Below are 21986 nucleotides of genomic sequence, written 5' to 3'. Positions count from 1 at the left end.
AGAAAAGTGATAAGAAAATCTGGCATGAAAAACCAGATTCCACTGAGGCATGAACACAAACACACACCAGCTCACTGACACACAAATATTCTGAGGCAAAAAACCCCCAGCTTCTTGGCAGATCTTATCCACACTTAAGTAGCTAATTGCCCGACCTGCACTGGCACTGACAGCACTACAAGGATAGTATTTTTTAAGGGGTGAACAATTCTTCAGTGATATCTTCAATGTGTTTCATGTGAATATCTTTTTCCTTAGAAGCAGACATAGAAGTTGAGTAATTTTTAAAGATCAGTACGTATTCATGTTCATAATTAAAAAAAAAAAATACATTGAAAGCTTCTTTGTGTGCTTGAAGTAAATAAAGAAGACAGTTAAGCCAAAGAGTTTCATATGCCTACTCATGGGTAGGACCCATTCACAAAACTTCTATGTAGTGGGTGAGAAAATAGGTCTGGGGACTTTCCAACATGACTATTGTGTATCATGGGGTTTTAAATAAAAAAATTAAGGTATTTATTTTTTCATCATTACTTTTGTAATGCAGTAGCATGGACAGCTACTGAATTTATCATTCAAGGGGCTGAATGGCTCAGGGGATTAGTAATTGGAAACAAATCCTGTCACCTCCAGACTGTCTGTTCACATGCAGCTCATCTTTATACTGACTGCAAGTTGTTACTGTCTGATGATTTTCTGATAGCTTCTCTTTTAAAAGTTTGTTTTCTCTTACTCCAGTAAAAGTCACCATCAGAAATGGCTCTGATATTTGTTGTCACAAAATCACAATTGAAAGGGCATGAAAGATGAACTTTAAATAATAGCAACTAAAATTAAAATTGGTGGAAAATAGAGGGATATTAAAAATTACAGACCATTGAACTGTAAGTGCTGGGCAAATTGAAGATATATTTTAGAATGCAACTCTAAACTCCAGTCCTTATGCCATGGCAACACAATGTTACCAAACAAAAAATATTCTCAAATATTTATACATGCATGTAGGCTTTTTTACAATTTTTTTCACTTCTTCCACAAATTCCTTTCTAACAGGAGCATAAATACCCAGCTAAATGTGGCTTTAGAGTTTTGTTATGGGTTAGAGATTGACAAAAGATAAACTTTTTAGAAGGATTATGTCCTATCATAAAGCATACAATAGGTATGCAGCAGCAGATGCACTACTTTTAAAAATAAAAATAATTTTAAAAACTGTCTCAGACATTGTTATTTAATTATCAGCACCATTATGAAATTGTTCTACTGAAACCATTGATTGTTCTACTGAGGCAGCTTATCCATTTCATAGTGTCTTACCCTGCACTGTTCAAGCTTCATCTTTGATACTTTATTTTTAAGGGTATGAAATGTGTCCTGCAAAGTACAGGTTTGACTTAACCCTATTGTATCTATTCTAGAAGGAAATTCCTTTTTCTTTCAAAACCAATTTTCTCAGCTTTTGTTGGACTCTCCAAAGGGTGTGATCAGTATGTCACTGTGCTTCACAAGAAGTTCTCTTTTGAACTCATTGTGCAGAAGACAAGTGCTTGTTGAAATTGTACTGGTAGAGATATTGCAGTAGTGGATCAAGGGTTGGACTTGATGATCTCTGAGGTCCCTTCCAACCCAGCCAATTCTATGATTCTATGTTTGGTGTCATTTATATTCAGCGAGGCTGTTCATACATTTTAGGTGCTCATTACATGACGTTCTGTGTGTTCTCCACTTGAATGCATTTCAGGACTATATGGGAGGTTCTCAGATTTTAGCAGAATAGAAACCTTTGTTGAATTTTCTCCGGCTCTTCAACTGCAGATTGGGTCACATTTAAAAAGCACTAATAAAGAAGGGCTTGCATAAAAAAATTCTCAGAAATGTAGGATAATGTCTGTGCTCAGCAATATTTTTAAGGTTCCACCTCTCAAAGGTGTCTTGTCATGTGAAGTGCTGAGTATCTGCAGGACTGTCCTGTTTTTCTGGAGGAATTTTCTGCACTGTATATACCGCATTAGGAGTATTCAGCTCCTGCTAGCTCAGGGGGGTCTTGATAGTTATGATAAATTTTTTAAAAATTAAATAAAATAAAATTCTAAAACTAGTTGGTTTTGGGTTTGGTTTTTTTCAGATGTCAGGAGGCTGTATTTATTGGAAATCATGCTGTTTGTACAAAAAGACAATTGCCCTTTTGTTTTTTAGGTAGAATTTTAAAATTAAACTAAATGAAATTTAATGGCTTTTAGTATTGCATGAATTTGTCAAAACTGATCAGCTGGATTGCTACACAGTGAATACTGAAAATGTTCTGGTTTTTAGGCTTGTAATAGCCTGCAGCCATTCAAAAGTCAAAATGTTATTTGATGAATTCAGAATGTTAATGAAATTATTATTAATAGCACATATATTAATCTTAATGATATATGTAAATATAGGCAAATTTAAAGCTCTGTTGACACCAGAAAGATTATTCTAGTGCTGAAAGTAAACCTGGGGTTAAATCAGCTCTAAATGTGTCAATAATAAAAAAATCCAATGCAGTTTAGAAATGTATACAGGCTCGGTAGATTTGGAAGTGTTTGCTAGTACAAAATAATTTTGAAAAGGGAAGGATTATTATATCTGCTGCTAAATAGTAGAGAACACTAAGAGTGCTCTGATTAAGTAAGAGGATGTAAAAGGCTTGGCTTCATTGTTATCTTGATTTGATAAACTATCATATCTAAAATAATTTATAAAGGGGGGGTGAGAGTTAGGGAGAGGGTAGCAGCATATATCATTCTCCACAGTGGATTCATTTGGCTAATAATTTCATTTGGCAGGCTTGATTTTTGTGTGTGTGTATGTGTGCTTTCATTTCTTTAAGATAAAATGGTTCTCCTGTAAGAGACATGTCATTGTTATTTTTTTTTTCCTATTTGATGGTGTTAATGAAGCTGTAATATGGTTTTCATTGTTGCTTTCTTTAATGCCAGGATATTTCTTTTAGGAATGCAGCAGGTTCATGTCTAGGGAATGTACAAATTTCTTGTCTGTAGTTACATGTAGTAAACAGCACGATACATTTTTTAATTTTATATCTATCTTTGGAAAACTAAATTTTGCCTGTAGGATATCACCTGTATCCTGCAATGTGAAATCGAGAGAGTGAACTTTATAGGAGAATTTAATGGCATTTTACCTGTTGAGGGCCCTGTAGAGCCAGGAGTACAGTAGAGCAACTTGACTAAGTGACAGGCAGTAGCAGCCGTGGTGTCACTGTGTGTTATCACCTCATGCTAGCTGGAAGCACTCCCTGAAGCCGATCTAGGTTGTATAGTCCTAGATGAGGTCTTCATGGGTGCTGACCATAAAAAGTTCATCAAAGTAATGAGGCGAGGCGAGAGCTTGGCGCTCATGGGCAGAGCTCAGCACCAAGGAGTGTGAACCGGCTCCAGCTGTGACAATAAAACAGCAGGTGGCTGCTGTCATTAGGGGTGGCAGATGAGGCAGGGGACTAACATTCAGCCCACAAAACTCTCATTTGTTAGCCATCGCCACTGTACCATGCAAAATAGCTTCCATCTCAGTCAATTTTACTTTGCAAAATATTACATAGTCGCCATAAGAAAATTAGAGCCTTGGGTTTACAGGTTCCTTGGATCTTATTATCAGAAAACTCTGCGCTGTCAGGTTATGTGGAAAACTGGAATTTTTTCTCCCCTGAACAGTTTGAGGATCTTTACGGTAATTTTGTAATAGTGCATTTCCACCCAGGCGTGTGTTTATTGGTTAATATTTTGGGCTATTTTGTTTGTAACTCTTTATAAAATCAATTCTACCAACCCATTCACCATTTTGTTGTATGTAACTATTCAGTACTATAAAAGAATGCTGGTCAATCTGTTTCTAGGTCTGTGCAGACAGAGACATTTCACGTCATAAAACATGGTTTTGGGGGGGGCTCTCATAATCTTTGAAATTGTAAAGAAACATAACAGGCCTCTGATTTATTGTTTGCCCTTTTTTGTTTATAACAAATAAGAAAACATTTTTTGTATATATTTAATATTTGAAGAGAATAATTTAGACTGCCAAAAATTTGAGGCCTTTCTTGGCTGAAAAGCATCTCAGGATGACCCAGCCCAGGATGGATAAAGTGCAGAGAATCCCGTGGCATGTGGGGCATGCAGCTCAAACACTGGAGAGCAGTGTTTGCTCCGAGGCAAGAGGCATCAAACCCTAACAGTCTCTGATTCTGTGTGTGATTTGACTTGCATCACCTTACAAAGCTAAACAGGGAGTTGTGTGTTAGTGTATCTGTGCAGTGTTCCATAGCTGCAAGTAACCCTAGGGAATTAGGGCATTTTCAGGTGGTCATTTGGACACATTATTGTGTACTCATGCCTCATTCGTAAACATATTTATTAAATTTCAGTGCTCCAACAGGAATACATTCATTCAAACCAAAATGTGGTGCTGTATGGAATAACATGAAGGAGTACTGTGTGTGTTGATACCTGTGTTGCCTTTGCTGTCGGGTTCCCCTCTTACCAATAGTGGACCTGTGGAATCCCACCATTTTATGTGAACACTTGAAATGATGCTTTGTGGGTGTGTGGTTGCAATGACAGTGTGGATTGGAAAAGAAAAAGCTCTTTTTGATTGAAGTTTCGTTTCAGAAAGCCAATGGCTTTCTGAAAATAATATTTCTTTTAAAGAGATGTGGTTTATATTTCTTTATAGAATCAGTTTGTCACTTCGTATGTAAACACGAAAGTCCTACGTTTTATCCAGCTAGAAACACACCTCAGAAACTTGGTTGGCAAGTTCAGAAAAAGTTTAATCCCTTTTATTACATCTTTTCAGGTAATTTACTAACTCTCTTCTCATTTTTCGATAACATGCTGTAAATTTTTGTTTGCAACAAAACTGATCTGTTCTTCACATGTTTGTTTACATGTACTCTAAATATATACATATTGATATACAGACATACAATATATGTATGTAAGTATATCTGGACCCTTGAGATCTAAGATGGTTTTCTTTTAATTACATTGGGCGTGTGTGTGGTTCCCATCTCTCTCATGCTTGGTATGTGGCCAGAAATGGTCAGAGTTCATCTCAACTGCTGGCTGGGATAGGAATATTCTTTGCCAGAGAACATTTTCTGCTCTGTCACAAATATCATCTAGATGACTGTACTGATTTGTATGATCTGTATTCCTTTGGTTTTCCCAGACTGATAAAAGTCTTCATACCTTGTAAATGCAACATCCCTATTTGACTCCAAGAATGGGTCTTTAATTCTTTTAAATTCAGTGTGGTTTTAATTCTCTTTGAATCAGTAGAAATTGTATCTCAGATTAGTACTTCAATAACAGTTATACCTCAGGTGAGTATTCTACTGATCCATACAGTCCTGAGTTTGGATTTTTCTCTCTGAAGTGAGTCCTGCTGGACATGAAAGGCAACCTTAAGAAACACCAGGCTTTGCACTTGGCAGCTTTAGTAAACAGTAATTCTGCTAAGTCTTTGGTTGAAGTGGTGAACCATTACCATTTGCTCATGAGACAAGTAGGGTATTGTCACTGCTACCACGTGGAATTCTCATTTGGATGGACTTCCATGCTGCTCTTGATATCATCTGCACACTCTACCTTCAGAGCCATAATATGAGAGTATTGTAGGTCTGCAGTACTTGTAGGGTGCATGAGAGTCTTCCTGCTCTGCATATCATGGTTTCCTGTAACAGTCTTACATTTTTTCAGCCAATGTCCTCCCCCTTCAGTGGTAAGAGGAAGAATTTGTTGCAGCTATCAGCTTTTAGGGAGAGTTGGGGTTGGCTGTGAAGGGAATGTCTGGGGAGGCTGAGATGCCAGTTGAGACTGAAAACACCAAACTTTTATTTATGCTCAACTACTAATGATCCAATGCCACAGTATTTTGTGGTTCTGAGTCTTTAAGGTAGCAATGGCCAGGCCTTGGACAAGGAAAGCCAGGATGAAGGTGGGCGTCTTCTTTTTTCCCTGCTCTCCAAACATGGTTTTGTGTATACACATAGCAGATGTGTTCTTGTATGGATTGCAAGCAATCCGATCCAAAGGATTACCTTGTTTTTGACTTGGCTGGAACCAGTCTGTTCTGATTTGCACAGACCATTGTTAAAGGTTCATCCACGTGACTGGTATGTCTGATGGTTACAGGTTTGGTCCTGCTGTTGTAGTCTTATTGTTTTCACACAGTTGCAGGTATTTTTGGCAAACAGGTATTCCAAAATGTTTTGCTTTCTATCTTAAGTCAAACAGTCATATGGAATGCCTGGATGTAAGACAAAAAGGATATGTTATACAGCTGAATCTAAGTCTTGGGAATAAACAAATCATTCAGCACTTGCTTTATCTATGTCAAGCAAAGACCTAGGGCAAGATTCTCACTATTCTCACAGATCAAGCAGACTGCAGAGTTTCAGCTCCAGCCACCATCTATCACCAACAGCGTCTTCAAATTGTGGGTAAATTGTCAATAAAAAATTGTGTATGCCTTCTGCTTGTGTATAACTTCTGAGCAGTTCAGTCATCAGATGGTGACCAATTTATTAATCTTGTTCCTTTCCTTGTACTTTGCAACTTTTCAAAAGACCACAGGCACTGCTGAATTGACTAAGTTATATATGGTGGCACTTCTACTGCAGGCTCTGTGTGTTTTCTAGCCCACAATCAACTGTCTTTAGATTTGTCTTGATTGCTTTTAAAGACAGGCAAGAGTATGTTCTTTTCATGAGAAGGATTTAACCCTTAAGATGGCTTTTCCTTTAGAAGGTGCTGGTAACTGCCATTTCTTAGCAGTCAGGAAGAAGCTACAACATCAAAAGCGACTTCTTTTTCAGGAAAACCAAATTATTAAAATTGACTATATTTGTCTTGCTCTATCCATTCTATTTTTAAGTAGAAACTCATTGAAACACGCTACTTTGAAGCAGTTTTAAAGGCAGTTCCTTGCACTTTCAACTTAGACAGACTTTGGTCCTCAAAATTGCTGGGAAGCTCCGTGCAAATTGTGTGCTGAAAGCGATGCAAAACTCCTCACAGGGCTCTTAGAGATGTGGTTCACCTGACTTCTCAAAAAGTTGGGATCTACTCTGAAGAACTTTCCACTTCAAAGATTAGCCTGTTAATTCTGCTGTCTCTTTCCATATGCAAGATGATGGAATGTGGAATTGATTCTATCAATTCAACATCAAATTCTATATCTGAAGTCCTGGGCATGCTAGGAAATGGACTGGGTCACTGGTAGGGAGGCAGACCAATGTCTGAAGAAAGGGAGGGAATGGAATAGGAAGGGGCCAGAGTTAAGAGAATGTTGGATATATAATATACAGGTTTTTTTTGGTTTTTGTTTTTTTTTGTTGGTTTTTTTTTGGGGGGGGGTTTGGTTTTTTGTTTTTGTTTTGTTTTGTTTTGTTTTTTCCTCTGTGTGTGTGTGAAAAAAGGAGAGGGTATAAGCAATTCCTTGATGGCAAGGTTGGTAGGTGCTCTTTTAGGTCACAATACTTATAGCTGTAAACCTTCATTTCAATTTAAAGCATTCCTGCAGCCTCATTTAGTTTAACAAGGCTATTCTTTGATTTTGTTGTGTTTTTGGATTTAATCTCAATTAGATGCAAGCCAATCCACACACTGAGCCTAAGGTTGCATTTCAGAATTTAGTCAAAGACCTTCTGCACTGTGGTAGACTGAGAGGTTGAAAGCACATTGTCATTCTGTGGTTTTTCTCTTTCTTTCCTTTCTTTCAGTTTTTGTTTTTCTTTTTTGTTTTGTTTTCCTTTGGTTTGTTTTGTTTTGGGGTTTTTATTTTGGTTTTTTTTTTAGTACTTTGTGCAGCTGTTAGATTACCAAACACCTGTTAGAGGTGACAGTTACAGATGTTTGATAACCAATGAAAATTAATAGAATATGTGATTCTTTCAGCTTAGAAGTGATTTGGTAAGGTGTGTTTAGAAATGTAATTACATACTGCTGCTGTCTACCATTATCACTTAACATTCATTAACTCCTCTGAATATTGAAACAAACATTTCTTGTGGCGGTACTAATTTTCTCATATATTTGTAAGGTGATTTCCTGACAAAGTTAACACCTTCTGACTTGAAAGTTTTTTTGCCACTGCTCTGCTATTTTTAGCCTGCTCATTAAGCAAACAAAAATAAGTAGAGAGCCATTTGTTTATTTAGAGTTATCGGTTTAGCAGTATACTGCATAATAAACAATCTATTTTTTAAATTTTTTTTATTGCACAACATGCTGTTGTTATGTTGGTTCTTTCCACTCTGTGACAGAATTGTGGATATTTTGGTAGACAATGAATCAATTCACATTCAGATTTAAAACAAAAAACCCATTCTATTATGTTTTGGTTTGTTTGAGAAGAATACCCAGCAGCATATTTTTGAAGGAGACTGTTATTTTTAGTAATGGTGCATGAACAACTTCAGTTTTATTTCTAATCATAGGTGTTTGGGGAGAATTAAAAGATATGCATTTCCTAAAATTGATTGCATTTTGTTTGGGGTTTTTTTGGGGGTGGTTTTTTTTTTTTTGATTGTTAGATCTGTTTCACTGGTCATTAATTTTTAGTCTATTCATAAATGATGCTTTACTGTGAATTTTAAAACCTTCGTAATTCCTGGTGTTTGCAGGGTGGGGGCAGTGACAGGATGCCATCACTTGAAGCTCTTCATTGTTCATTAAAGATGTGATAGGGTACTATAAGGAAAGATCCACTTCTTGTTTTCAAAGAAATCCTCTACTTTAAGCCGACTAGTATATTCCTTGATTTGCGTGCTGTTATGGCTTGAAACAGAAGACAGGACCTTCTGGTGGTTTATGATGGTATTATGAAATGGATAACAATTTGGGCCTTGTTCAGTCACGTTTCATGCTTGCTTTTCTGGGGGTGTATGGGTGGTATTTTCTTGTGGTCCAAACTCTATTTCTTATGTGATGCTTGATCAGAGAGATATTAACTGAAATATTTGTCCATGCACCAGTGTCTAATTGTGCCATGCAGCCGGTACACTTTGAGCCACACACTAAGAATCTTTTGAAGTAACTAAGTGCCATCTTCAGCAGAGATTTATGCACTAAAGAGTGAAATGACTTTCTCCCTCATTTACAGAGGCAAAGTTTGTGGTTCAGTGCATGTAAGCTGTACCATAGTCACTGTATGCTGGGTGAGCTGTGTTTTATTGTATCTCCAAAACTAAAAGTTCCCAGTTGCAGTTTTGAGTTTCTTCTCTCCTTTATTTTAATTGCAGCTATCACTGTCTGGACTTGACTTACTCAAGCACCAGCTTGAGTACATTGTTTGTATTTGAAAGAAACACAAACACTGCAAAACACTTGATTCTATAAAATTCAGAATTGATCTATAGTTAATTTGCAGAAAACCTTTGTGATTGCAGTTACAAAATAAGTAACTTCATGAGAGGCACATAATAACAAGTATTTAAGTTTCTCCATGGGAGAGAAAATAATGTCAGTAATGCCAGTGTGTTTCTCTTTTTCCACAGTCCTTCCAATGACTAAATTTCTGTCCTGGGTGGTTTGCATTATAACGTATATCTCTTAAAATAGGGATGGTGGGAGGACCTAGCAGCATTGGATGGCAAGAACTTCCCAAGCTAACTTGAGTAGAACAATAGAGGATATTTTCTGTTTTATTTAGTTTTTCTTTGCACCCAGGTCTCTTCTTCCAGGATACATAAAAGGAGGTAACTGTGTTGTTGCTACTATTTAGTGGCCATTTGGCTACTAATTCTTTCACATCTTGGGGCATGCAGATTGGTGGCAGAAAGCAAAAGGAATACATTGAGGGATTTCTCTCTTCTCGGTGATAGATGCAGGAATATGCAGGAATAGCACAGTTGATTGATTGATAGAGCACAACTCATCCATAATGATCTGTCTCATATAGCAGTAAATTATTCTTGAGATTGATGCAGGTCATTGAACAGCACATTGACAATCCTGTTGTCTGTCATTCTCTTACAAAGCAAGTCAGGAACAGTAGCTGCTGTGATACTGAAGTCTACCTTGGGTGCAAGCTGTGTACTGTACAGATGTTCCACTAATAGAAGTTGTCATCTTCTCCCTTAATTTTTTTTTTTCTTTCATTGGGCACCTCAGCTTCATTGCTAGCTCATTCAAAAAACCCAGTTAAAAATGAGATGAGTTATTTTTAGAAGAGAGGCTGTAGTCTGTTGCATAGATGATCGGATATTGACATACATCTGATTTTTGGAAATGTTGGGTTTTGAACTTCAGCAACAGAATATCTCCAGAAAAGTAAACAAGTAATTAAGAAGCATACTTGATTGTCACATGGAAAATTGTAAAAAATCCCCACCTTCAAAATTAAGGAACAAAGGATATTAATTCTCAGAAAAATTAAACTTACATCAGTCTTCAAGTTCCAGAAATTACCATGGTATTCATGCTGTGTTCATCTTCTTCCTGTTTTGTTAATGATGGTGAAGATGTCCTCATTTGCCTCTTATAGTTTCCCTTTTCAAGAGAAAGTTTGCATTTTCCAGTTTGCCAAATTTCTTGTACACGAAGATGAGGAGGAGGGAGCCATGTTTGGCCAGAAGGATGCTGAATGTATGCATTTAAGTTTCCAGTTTAATTATGAGTGTTAGTAAGAATGGAGCAAAAATGTCCTTCTCTAACACCTGGGGTCAGCAGGGAATATGAGGTCGTGGGTCACAGTGCTTTCAACATTGCAGACTGGGTGATTGCACCTGACTTGTTAACCTTCTGAAATCTTTGTGGTTTATTTTTTAACTTAAGAAGAATAACCATAACTGTTAGCTGGAAGTAATAAGACCTATTTCCTTTAGCTGCTAAATGAGTAATCAGAAAACCTCAGCTTTCTTGTGCAAGGTTCTAGGACTTGACATCCTGTCACAGAGGGCATGAAGTTTTTCAGGTTTTGGATGTTTTCCACACTAGATATTCACTTGAACCTGACATCTTGTCACAAAGGGCATGAAGCCTTTCAGACTGCTGGATATCTTCCACACCAGACTCTGCCCTGCCAGATACTTTCTTTTAAATTGAGTCCCTTGCGCGCAGTCATGCAGGAGAGTTATCAGCGCCCCAGTCTGGACTGTTCAGAATCAGCAAACATCCATGAATGATGGACTTGAAGAAATTCCCAGGAACTTAAACTTTTGATGCATGGAAGAAAGATCACTTGTTCATAGAAAACCATTGCTTTCTGAGCATTTCTGTTATCCTCCATGTTCTTGTTCCTGAAGCTGATCTGTTGAATACAAGATCCTGACAGAGAGATGAAATATTGGTAGCAACTATAAGTTTTCAAAGTCTCAAAATTATATATAGTTTGTATAGACTGTTTGTGTACTATTTGTCTACCTGCTGATTTGAATTTATGAAGTTCTACTTTTATGTGTACAAATCTAAAGTATATGCAAAAATTTGTAATTACATATACAAATTCTATTAAACATAAATAATTTGGAAATACATGTGAGTCATGATACTCTTTAGGAAACTGCACTATGTCTTTCTCTTTTGGATACACTTGTTGGCATAGCTCCATGTCAGCCACTCATTCGACTACAATTAAGGTTTGCAGCATTTTGCAAGACATGGTAAATAACAAGAGGTGGTATAATTCAGGTATGGTGTTATTCAGGTGTGTTGTTATTGACAGATGATGCAGACAGGATAATATATTATTTGTTCATATTCTGTGATGATGTATAAAAGTTTAAGGGATCCTTTTTCTTATTATTCCTTGAAGCTGTCAGGTCTCCCATGCGATTTCTCTGAAACAGTAAATCATTCAATCCTTTCTGAGTGCCTGAAAGCTATGATAAAACCAAGTACTTAATACTAATAATTTTAAAGATAAGAGCATTCTATTTTGGTTTTGTTTTGTTTTTTTTTTTTTTTAATTGTGTTTGTGGGTGTGCTTTGTTGTGTTTGTTGTTTGGTTTTTTATTTGAAAAGGCTTTTGAGAAGCTTTTTAAAACATCTTGTGTACGTGGGGACTGCACATCTCATGCAGTATCTTACTGCATTCTCAGAGTTAAATTAATGTATAAAGAAATTTGGGACAGTTTAAAGAAGATGTAAAAGATACTGGGAATATGAATAAAGGGTAGATATTAATTGTTATTCTCCTGGACCTTTCTATTCTTATTGAACATTGTTTTCTGTAAGATAAATTCTCTAAGAGCAATTGGAGAGAGTAATGTATCCACCGAGAAGTGATTTAAAATGGCTCTTCAACTGCTGGATGCCTTGTTTATAGAGTCCCAGAAAAATAAATTCTTGTGCTGGTCCTCCTCAGCAGTTATGTGCAGTTACAAGATGACTGCTGTGTTGACGTAGCTTCAAGAGACTTTCTCATAGAGGTAAGATGTAGCTCCTTCCTTGGAACTAGGCCAAGGCTGGGCACTTGGTAAACACTCTGGAAATAATACATTACATGGCTTTATGGTCCTGAATGCTTTTTTAGTTTGTGTGTTGTTGGGGCTTTTTTAACTTGGCTTTTCACTAACACAGTGCTGCACATATTAAAAAGAAAATAGCTATTATAGATTCGAAACATAATAAAACAGAAAATCTTTTTCCCTCTCAAAACAAGATACTTCACAGAGCACAATTCTCTCCCTGCAGAGAAAATGAGAGAACAGACAATACATGACAGATTGTTCATATTCCTTGGGTACTGCAATGATAAACATTGTACATGCTGGAAAACTTGTCTTACACTAGAATAAAAAGTGGAAGTAAAGATTGTCCAATATGTTTCTTTATTCCCAGAATTAGAAGACCCTTTGTTTCTTTTGTGCATTAAAATGTGCTTTTATAGCTGAAGACAAGTCTGGAGAGGCTCCTAAATCAGTTACAGACATTCTCAGAGTGAGTCCAAGTACTTTTTAAAGACTGCCATGGAATGTGAGTGGACACATTCCTACAAAGCCACAGCTCTTCTAAACTGAAAGCAGAATATTCTGCAAACTTATTTTAGGAAAGGTGCTCATATATTTATGATTACAAGTTATTTATAGATTAAGTGCAAAAAATTGTCCATAGAGAAAAAAGCTCTGTGTCGGTTTTCAACTTGTCTTTAATTTCTTCTGGTGTTGATGGAGGATTCTGCTAGCTTACACCCAGAGTTGTTGAAAATCACACCAAAAAAAAAAAAGTTAAACCAACAGAATGTCACAGGAAGCAACATTCCCACGTACTCACCTTTTTCCACTGGAAGAAATGGCTTGTTGGAGAGGCCTTCCTGACAAATGTGGGGAATTCCTGGTGACCATGACTTGGATCTAGAGGCTGGATATTTCAGTGCAAGAACTGACCCTTGGGAGAGCATCTGGGCTGTGAGTTCTTTTCTTCATGTGAGCTGGGAGTGACTCTGTCTGGATCAGAGTTTGTAAAACTGGTTCCAGGACTCCGGTCTGGCCTGGTTTTTATGCATTGGAAGAAGCAAACTATGACAATTACAGGTTTTTTGTATTCCCCTTTGATGCATTTCTGAAGCCAGTTAATTTCTGGCATTTGAACATTTCTATTTCCACTAGAATTAAAAAAAAAAAAAACAGAAATGAGAAGTTCAGTGAACGCTGAATTGGTGCTTACTGCCACTGACAGAAAGATTAGCTTTGATTTGAAGATTTATTAAAGCAGCATATTTTGAAAGCGTTCACTCCTTGAGTCCTTACTGGTGGCAGCCAGACTTCCCTTAAGATTCATTTGAAAAGATCAAGGCTCAGTCATGTCTGTCTATTAAATTCTGGCATTATCTTAGGAATAACTGATTTAAGTCAGCAGAGGTAAGTTGTTGGTATAGATAAGCCCAGTATTTTTTGACATCTGAAACAGTAATTGCTTAGAAACCTGGTGTTAACAATGTATAGAAAACACTTTGTGTTTGATTTTTAAAGCCAGCAAACACCACTACCATTTCTCTTAAATCTGCCTGCAGTATTTGTTAAACGTACTCTGAACAGTTCTCATGTTCTCATGTCTGCCTTTTTTTTTTTTTTTTTTTTTGTTTTCAAGTTGCCCTCAAAATCATCATCCAAAATAAAATGTTTAGACTTTTCCTCAATTCAAAGGAAAGCAATCTTTTGATTCAATACAGAATGTTTTTGTCTGTCAGTAATATTTATTATCTTATTCTCAGTTTCTTAGGAAAACAGGAACTTTGCTCTTACTTTTTAAGGTCTGAATCTGTAACGTGGGGAGCTGTTCCTGGGCACTCCAGGCTTGCAGGGAAGCATTCTGTGCTCCGCAAGACCTAAGTCTTCCAGCCTTACATTACAAGCTGAAAATGTCAGGAGGTGCTGAGACACTTTACTGAGTCAGCCCGTTTTCTTTGTGCTTTGTAATGGGAGCAAAATTCTTACTTAGAACCTAGATACAACAGGGCTGGCAGCTACTGTGAGATTAATTGTTTCCCATTATTAACAAGGCCTTTGTCTTTGATTTTGTGGAAAGGTCTGACTGTACCCCCGTGGTTGTGTGGTATAAGAAATGTTCAGCTTCAAGTACACAGGCTCAGAATTAAAACCAAAAAACTTCCCTAGAAATACTGTGTAGCTGGTTGGGATCTTTATATTCCATGTGAATAACAAAGTATGCCTTTACAACGTTGCTTGCACGTTAGCCATTCACAGTGATATCTCTGGTTTTATTTTTCTTTTAGAGAAGAGGGAGAATGGATGTTTGTAACAGGAAATAAAAGTGTTACTAAATTAAAATCTGTATGGTACCTTTCATGGCTATGTGGAAATGATTAGTATTTCCATCAAAAAGCAAAGGCAGTATGTTTTGAATGCCTTGTGCTGTTATTAGAACACTTTTTTTCTTTCTTTTGATATAATTATTTTCCCCACATACAATAATTCTGATGACACTTGCATAGTAATGATGGTAACGGTGTGATAGATTATTCACAGTTGTTATGATTATGATGCCATACTTATAAATTGTGTAGGGAAAGGTATTTAATGTCTTCTTGTGAAAAATAAGGAAATTGCTATCATTTAAGCAAGACAGAATTATATTCTTATACCTTAAAGGATGCTCAAGAGAGATTCTCTTTAATAATGTGAAAGTGCTCAAAGTAGATCAGATGTGGAGAAGCTACATAAACACGTTTGTAAAGGAAAAGTACCTTCTCTTGGCTTTTGTGGCTCCTACACACCATAGTACCCGTGTTTTACAGTCCTTTCATTGTCCATTACTGCAAACACATCCAGATGAATTCAGCGTTTAACATTAAAAATCTTATAATGTGCCAGTTTGATTTGTAGCCCTTCATATCTCGGAATGCTAATTAAAATCATATTTTTGCATATGTCATGCCTTTCATGTACATATGCAAATAGAGTCTATTGCCTTTCAGCTATTAGTAATTAACTTTATGAAGGACAGCTGTAATACATAATTAACAAAAATGTTTGCAAGCCCTTTTCACACTGAAAGTTGCAGCAGTAAAATTTTTGCTTATCAAGAGAACCATTTTAGTTTGAAGGTTCAGTCTGATATCTAAATTGTTTGAAGCAGTCACATGACAATTAAATTGATGTTATGGTCTTATCAGCAGAAGAATGGTACTTGATAGGCTCCTATCTGTTTCATTACATATGTCACTGAAATTAAAGTAAATTATCTGTGTTTTGTTTGGTAGAATTGTAATTCCAGGTAGTATTTTTTGTTGCTGCTGTTGATGCTTTGAACAATGTCTTGCCAATCTGATCAACATTCTTGCTCAAAGTGTATTCATGATCATGAGTTTCAGCTTTTCCATCTTTTTTTTTTTTTCTTTTCACAAGGCTATGAAGTAACTAAGGCTATTAATTTGTTTCCATGTATATCTCTCTAAATAATTAAAACAATGAATTTTGACTAGACATAACCAGTGATTAAAGCATCTGATCTTGCTGTATTTTTCATTACTTATTAAAAAAAAAATAAATGGAACTGAATGAAGAACGGGTGCAGGATGGGCATGTTAGGCTGAAATAAATAGAAAGGTGTAAATAAAATTGTATTATCTTATAACATGAGAAAATGTTATTTAGGTGAAACAGACTTTATTATCTATTATATAATATGTCCTAATTTGCAAAGTGAAGCAGAAACAGGTTTTCCGTTTTTGATGAGCGATGTATGGTTTTGATTTTTAATTCATAAGAAATATAGCCAAGTTACTGCAAACTGCAGAAAAACTACTACAGAATGCACTTCCATATTTAAGTTGTCATCTAGCAGGACTTTTTAAAAGTCTGTCTTTAATAAAAAAGGCCTAAGTGCATGCTTAAACCAGAAAAATACTGTATTAAAAATTAATAAGAAAAATTAATCTGGGTTTTCCCTTTGTTTCGCAGGGTGGCATTTGTGATGAAGAAACATTTGAATACTCATTTACTGGGCAAGCATGGAGTGGGCACACCCAAAGAAAGGTAAACTACGTTTAAATTCTTTCTCATTTTAACTTTTACAATATTAAGAGACCTTATCTGGAATATTTAGCTTATCCAAAATGAATTCACCCAGGCTCTAAGCTCAGCTCCAACGACAGAGGGAGCTAACATATGTAAGTTTTCTTCCAGTGTATTGCTTATGACATGTCTGCAGGTGTCAATAGCAAAATTGATGTAGAAAGCAGTTCTATGTAAAAGGTGTACAATTTGAACTTTTTTTGAGTGTTTTGGTTTTTTTGGCAGGTGACATGATCAAAATTTCCATACTTACAACTGTTCTCCAAATGCATTTACTTTTTTGTTTGTTTGATTCTTGCTGATCTTAATGCTCATAAGTTTAGAAAATTACTTTCCAAGATTTATGTTGATCATCAAAGTCAAAGTCACAGAAAAGTTTCCTCAGTGTTCCTTCAGTGTTCCTTCACAGGAACAGAGATCTGGTGTTTTAGGAGACATAAGAATTAATCAATTCCTTTTTTCCAATCCGTTTACAGTTGCTTAGTTTTAAACTTTATTTGCAGGCAGGTTATTTTTTATGTGGTTTAAAAAGTAATAATGTTTTTCCAAATAAGGAGCACCATGTTTGCAGATTTTGCCTCCGATTTGTTAGGCTCATTGTGGCATAGCTATTGCTATATTCTTGAATTTATGGGCCAACTAGAAACTTAATAGTTTTTGGATTGCCAAAGTTTTGCAAATTCTCCTTCAGTCTAAGTATGTGGAGTTATCCTACCTGCAGTGTTGATTGCTGGATGCTTGATATTGTATTCAAGTGTTGCTGCCTTGTAAATCATTCTTCCCATGTAGGCTTTGATAAGTAAAGAAATATTTTCTGTTTTTGATATGAAAGAAGAGGAAAATAAATGATAGCTAGGAGTTGTAGGAGAACACTGCTAAACTCTTTTTAGGTCATGTTTAATTTCTTTTCAAAGATACTGGAAATGTTACTTGATGAGACTCTTTCCTCACAAGTTCATCCCACTTACTTCACCGAGTGACCTAAGAGTAGAGTTTTAAATTAATGTAACTTACACACCTTACATTTGACCAAGCTCCTGCTTAAGTGTTGCTTATATTGTAAATGAGATTTCCTCTACAACGTGCTTAACCAGAAATTTCCCTAACGCGTGGTTATTTAAAGGCTTTTGAGATGTTCTGTTTCATCTAAAATACAGAATGATGCATTGAAAGAACAATTACAGTTTCATCAAAGCAGATATTATATTAAAGTTTATGCTGGTTATCTTTTGTCATAGCACAACAATTACAAAAATGTTTTGCTCTGGTGGGTTATTTTGTAACTGGAAGCATTCAGTACCAATATGTTCTTTTACAAGGGGGTGCTTACTGTGTAATCATCATAAATACAACGTAGAGATAACTTGCGTTACCCCAGTGAATATGTGCGCAATAAAGGATACACACAATAGATTTCCAAATATAGTATCTTAGCCTGAGAGGCATATTTTTAGTGATCATCATCTCGAAATGAATTCCTAAACAAGGAGCATGCTATAATCTAAATCGGTTGTTGCTGGCTTTTGTTTGTGTGTTTCTTTGGAAAGCCTCATGGCTGTTTCCATTTTCCCCATTTCTTCCCGTATTCCTCAAAGGCTTTCTGGCTCTCCCACCAGCAGGGTAGGAAGAGAAGGAGGAAGAGGAGGAGGAGGGGTAGGACCTCCCTCCCCTGCTGCCCCTCTCTGTGGTGGCAGGTTCGTAGCCCCGGTAGCCCTGGCTACAGGGATCCAGCTCAGGGCTGCAGCCTCCCCAGCCCAGCTGCTTGTACAGGCTGTTGCAGCTTTGTTTCCAGTCCCACCATAAACAAGTGCCTTCACACTCTCTTTCACTGAAATTTCTTCATCCATCCTTGGAGTACTGGGTCAGGCAGTGGAATGGGCTGCCCAGGGAGGTGGTGGATTCTCCATCCCTGGGGGTTTTTAAGAAGAGACTGAATGTGGCACTCAGTGCCATGGTCTGGTAACCACGGCAGTAGTGGATCAAGGGTTGGACTTGATGATCTCAGAGGTCCTTTCCAACCCGGATGATTCTGTGAGTATTTTTTATCTACAATATCTTTTTAGCTGACGCTTCAGCTTAGTGGAGGGCAGCATCAAACAGCAGTGGCAGAGCTAGAACAACAACGTAATTTTTTAGTAGTAGTCCCATTGGTGATGGTGGGTGTTTAAGCCACATGATCTATCTAGTAAATAGCAAACTACTGTTGCTTTCCTTTCCACCTTTCTCTTCTTATTATGAGTTTGATTCTTTTTAATAGCTTTGGGAACCAAAGAAATCCTTCTTCAAGATTTTAAACAATCACTTCGGGTATAAATATATCATAAATTAAGTTACATAGTTTTCTTACCTATTTAAAATGTTAATGTCTTGATTATAATTTTGCAAGCTTGCGATTTTTTAATTTCTCTAGGACAATATAATAAGTTTATTCTTCATGTTTTGAATTTCATTCTGCCCTCTGATACATTGCATATAATAGCAAATACTAATAGAAGCTAGCTAAATAGGCTGTGACAATTAAATTAATAATGCATTTTATTTGCAAGTGTTTAGTCTTCATGGTTTGACTGATATATGCAAAGATGGTAATTTATTAAAAGTAAATTCATGTAATTGTACTACAGAATTTGATGGACCAAAAAAAGTTGTCAGCATGACTATCATCAAAAACAGAAAATTGAAATAAGTTCCAAAGGGTGCTTGAAAAAAAATAGCTATAACCCATACCCTCTGAGAAACCGGTGCCCTTTTAACGAGACTTATCAAAAAGAAATTTCTAGTGAAAACATTGACAGTGTTCTGAGAGAGGAAGAAAAAATACATTTTGAGTTTAGTAAGCAATACTGAACTAGTGCACCTTGTTCTCTCTAGCTATGCATAACCCCAAACTATTACCTTTTCGTATGTACAAAAGGGAGGTGTTTTGGAGGTTGTGGAAGTGTTTGAATGTGCAGATAAAGAAAGTAAGTGTATTTCATAATTAGATTGCTACTAAAAGATCTTTTGTATTGCTTTTTGTTTTTTTTAAGTCACAATTCATTTAAGGGAAAAATACTGTGTCACTGATAATCACAGAAGCTTAAAAAATAGCCTTGTAAAAAATGTCTGCATACCTAAGCCACAAAAAAGCCCCTACTACGTAGTCCATTATGATCATTACCACTTAATAGCTAATTCAGAAGTGGAATGTTTTAAAATAAAAATTCCTCAAGGTATTTTTTCCTGTTATTGGAACTGTGATACTGATTTATTTTCAACTTGAATGTGTCTCAAAACTGGCATGTTATCTGTGAAGCCCAAGGACAGTACATATTTGCTGCTTCAGTGTCAGTAATCTTCATGGGACCTATAACTACATGTTATTGGTAGGATAAATCTTTGGCTACACCTTTATTGTGTCTAGGAGACTGTGGTTGAGGACAAGGTGAATGCATCAGTAGTGTTAATGGTGCCAACTTCTAATTTCTGTTACATTGTTATGTTACTGAGGTGTCAATTGTGGCAAAACACAGAACAGAGGTGTTTCACTGTTGAGTTTAAGATACATACACACAAAATATGAGCAAGGAAGTAAAACTAAAACCACTTTGTCATTAATCAGTGAGACTGAATTTTGCCACGATTAAGCACAACTCTGGACTTAGACATTTTTATATGAACAAAAAATTTAACAATTCTTTAGCGATATTTGTTTCCAGAACACCGTTATTAGTGTACAACACACATTTTATAGTATATAAGACATTGTTAACTAGACCTTTGTCTGATACATCTTTCTAGACTGTTTTTATATAAGTACACTAGAGAAAGGCTTTTACTGGTCTTTTTTTAAGTACCTCATCTTCCTTAAGTATTTTACATTGTGAGTTGCCTCTAAAATAACTTTTTGCACATGAGTAATTCCAATGGGTCAAATAGAATCATTTATATCTATAAAGTTACCTGGAGCACAACCATGTGCTGAACTGGAATTTGTTGTGAAGCATTTTTGTAAATTTTTGTCATTAATAATACGGATTCTTTGGTAAGGTTGTTCTGGCATGCTTTTCATGTGCTTTAAAAATTGAATCAATGTTACAGTGCTTTCAGCATCATATGAAGACCATGTGATTTTCAAATCATCTTAATTTCCTGGAAAACCTAACTATTTCAACTTGAGAGCAACAGCTATAAGTAAATGCCTGTTACTAGGTAGTAGCAGCTTAAATAGGTATGAGATGCTTTCTCAAGTGATGTCGGTCTTCTTTTATAAGCATAATTATAAAATTAGTGTATTTTTTACACTGACGCTTTGAAGTAAAAAGAGGAGTGAAAAAGGAATGTGTTGTCAGTGTACTTGCATAAATAGCTTAAGTTTTGGAATATCAGGTGCTATTAATGTGTAGTACAACTACTGCAAAATATATAAGACTGCAAGATGTGTCATTGGAAGGCATCATTGAGATTTGAAAGAAAAGTAGCAAGGAACAATAAATGGGGGTTTGATATTTTGTAAATTCTGTTATATTTTTTAATAAATTGCAGTGTCCTAATACTTACATTTTAATGTAGAACTAGAAGGGAATGAAGTCCATCAGTCCATTCCTCTTCTATTTAGTTGAACCATTATTTCCTTCTTTCTTTGAGTAGAGAAATTTCTGATAGTAACTATTTGATATGCCTCTTTTGGATAATATTACCCTGTACCTGCAAGGTAAAAAGTTACAGTTGTAGGTGGAGGGGTTGGACTAGATGATCTTCTGAGGTCCTTTCCAACCCCTAACTTTCTGTGATGCTTTGATTTGTATGCAATCATAATAGCTTACCCATGTTAAGAAAAAATTATAAAGTGACTATCTGATGGAAAGGTTTCCAGGTAGAGGTGTTGGTAGTACATATGTATACATAGAGCAGAGCCTACCTGTAACTACTGGAGGGTAACTTGCTGAGTCTTGCTGTCAGGCTTTGTCATCACCTTTTGCTGCTTCTTGCAAATAGTTTTAAGCTTTTCAACTGCAACCTAACATTACAAGTTTCACTGGATGGGAATGAAAACCTTAATTGATTGTTTCCGGCATTTGGCTTAAAAAGGATCTTGGAGAGTTACGGAATCATTCTTTGGAAAAGCCCTAAGGAAGGAAATGTAGCTTTTATTTGAAGTATTTGCTAGTTGAAAATCTAGCATTCTTCCCTTGTGACGGAAGGAGGGGAGTGGAAAGGACTCAGTTTTTCAGCATTGGTTTGGAGCTTTACCCAGTATCCGGTTTAATCTTACAGTGTTTTACAGGCCTACTTGACCTTTGAAAGCAGTATTTTCCTGTGGAGTTCAGGTCTTGGCTGGTGCTATACAATTCCAAAGTGTGGGTGTAGTTACAGGCTGCCTGAGTGCTCTTCTCTGTCCGTGACTGACCCAAGGAACACAAGGAAGCCATAAGGGTTTCCTGGGCTTTCACAGGTACTGGAAGTAAATGATGTGCTG

General features: G+C 36.4%; 1 protein-coding gene across 2 annotated transcripts in view; it reads left to right on the top strand.

Annotated features, from left to right (window-relative positions):
* Window positions 1-21986, top strand: part of ZNF407 (zinc finger protein 407) — a 347438-nt gene that overhangs the window by 123462 nt on the left and 201990 nt on the right. The window contains exon 4 of one of the 2 annotated variants that reach the window (XM_071737036.1): window positions 16415-16489. The exons of the other annotated variant lie outside the window; for it this stretch is intronic. Within the exon in view, the coding sequence (XP_071593137.1) occupies window positions 16415-16489 (75 nt within the window). The remainder of the gene's footprint in view (window positions 1-16414; window positions 16490-21986) is intronic. 2 annotated transcript variants of the gene reach the window in all.

This window comes from Heliangelus exortis, chromosome 2 (assembly GCF_036169615.1).
Source record: "Heliangelus exortis chromosome 2, bHelExo1.hap1, whole genome shotgun sequence".
NCBI classification, from domain to species: domain Eukaryota; kingdom Metazoa; phylum Chordata; class Aves; order Apodiformes; family Trochilidae; genus Heliangelus; species Heliangelus exortis.
Note: the sequence above shows the minus strand (reverse complement) of the source record. Positions and strands in the feature narration are given on the sequence as shown.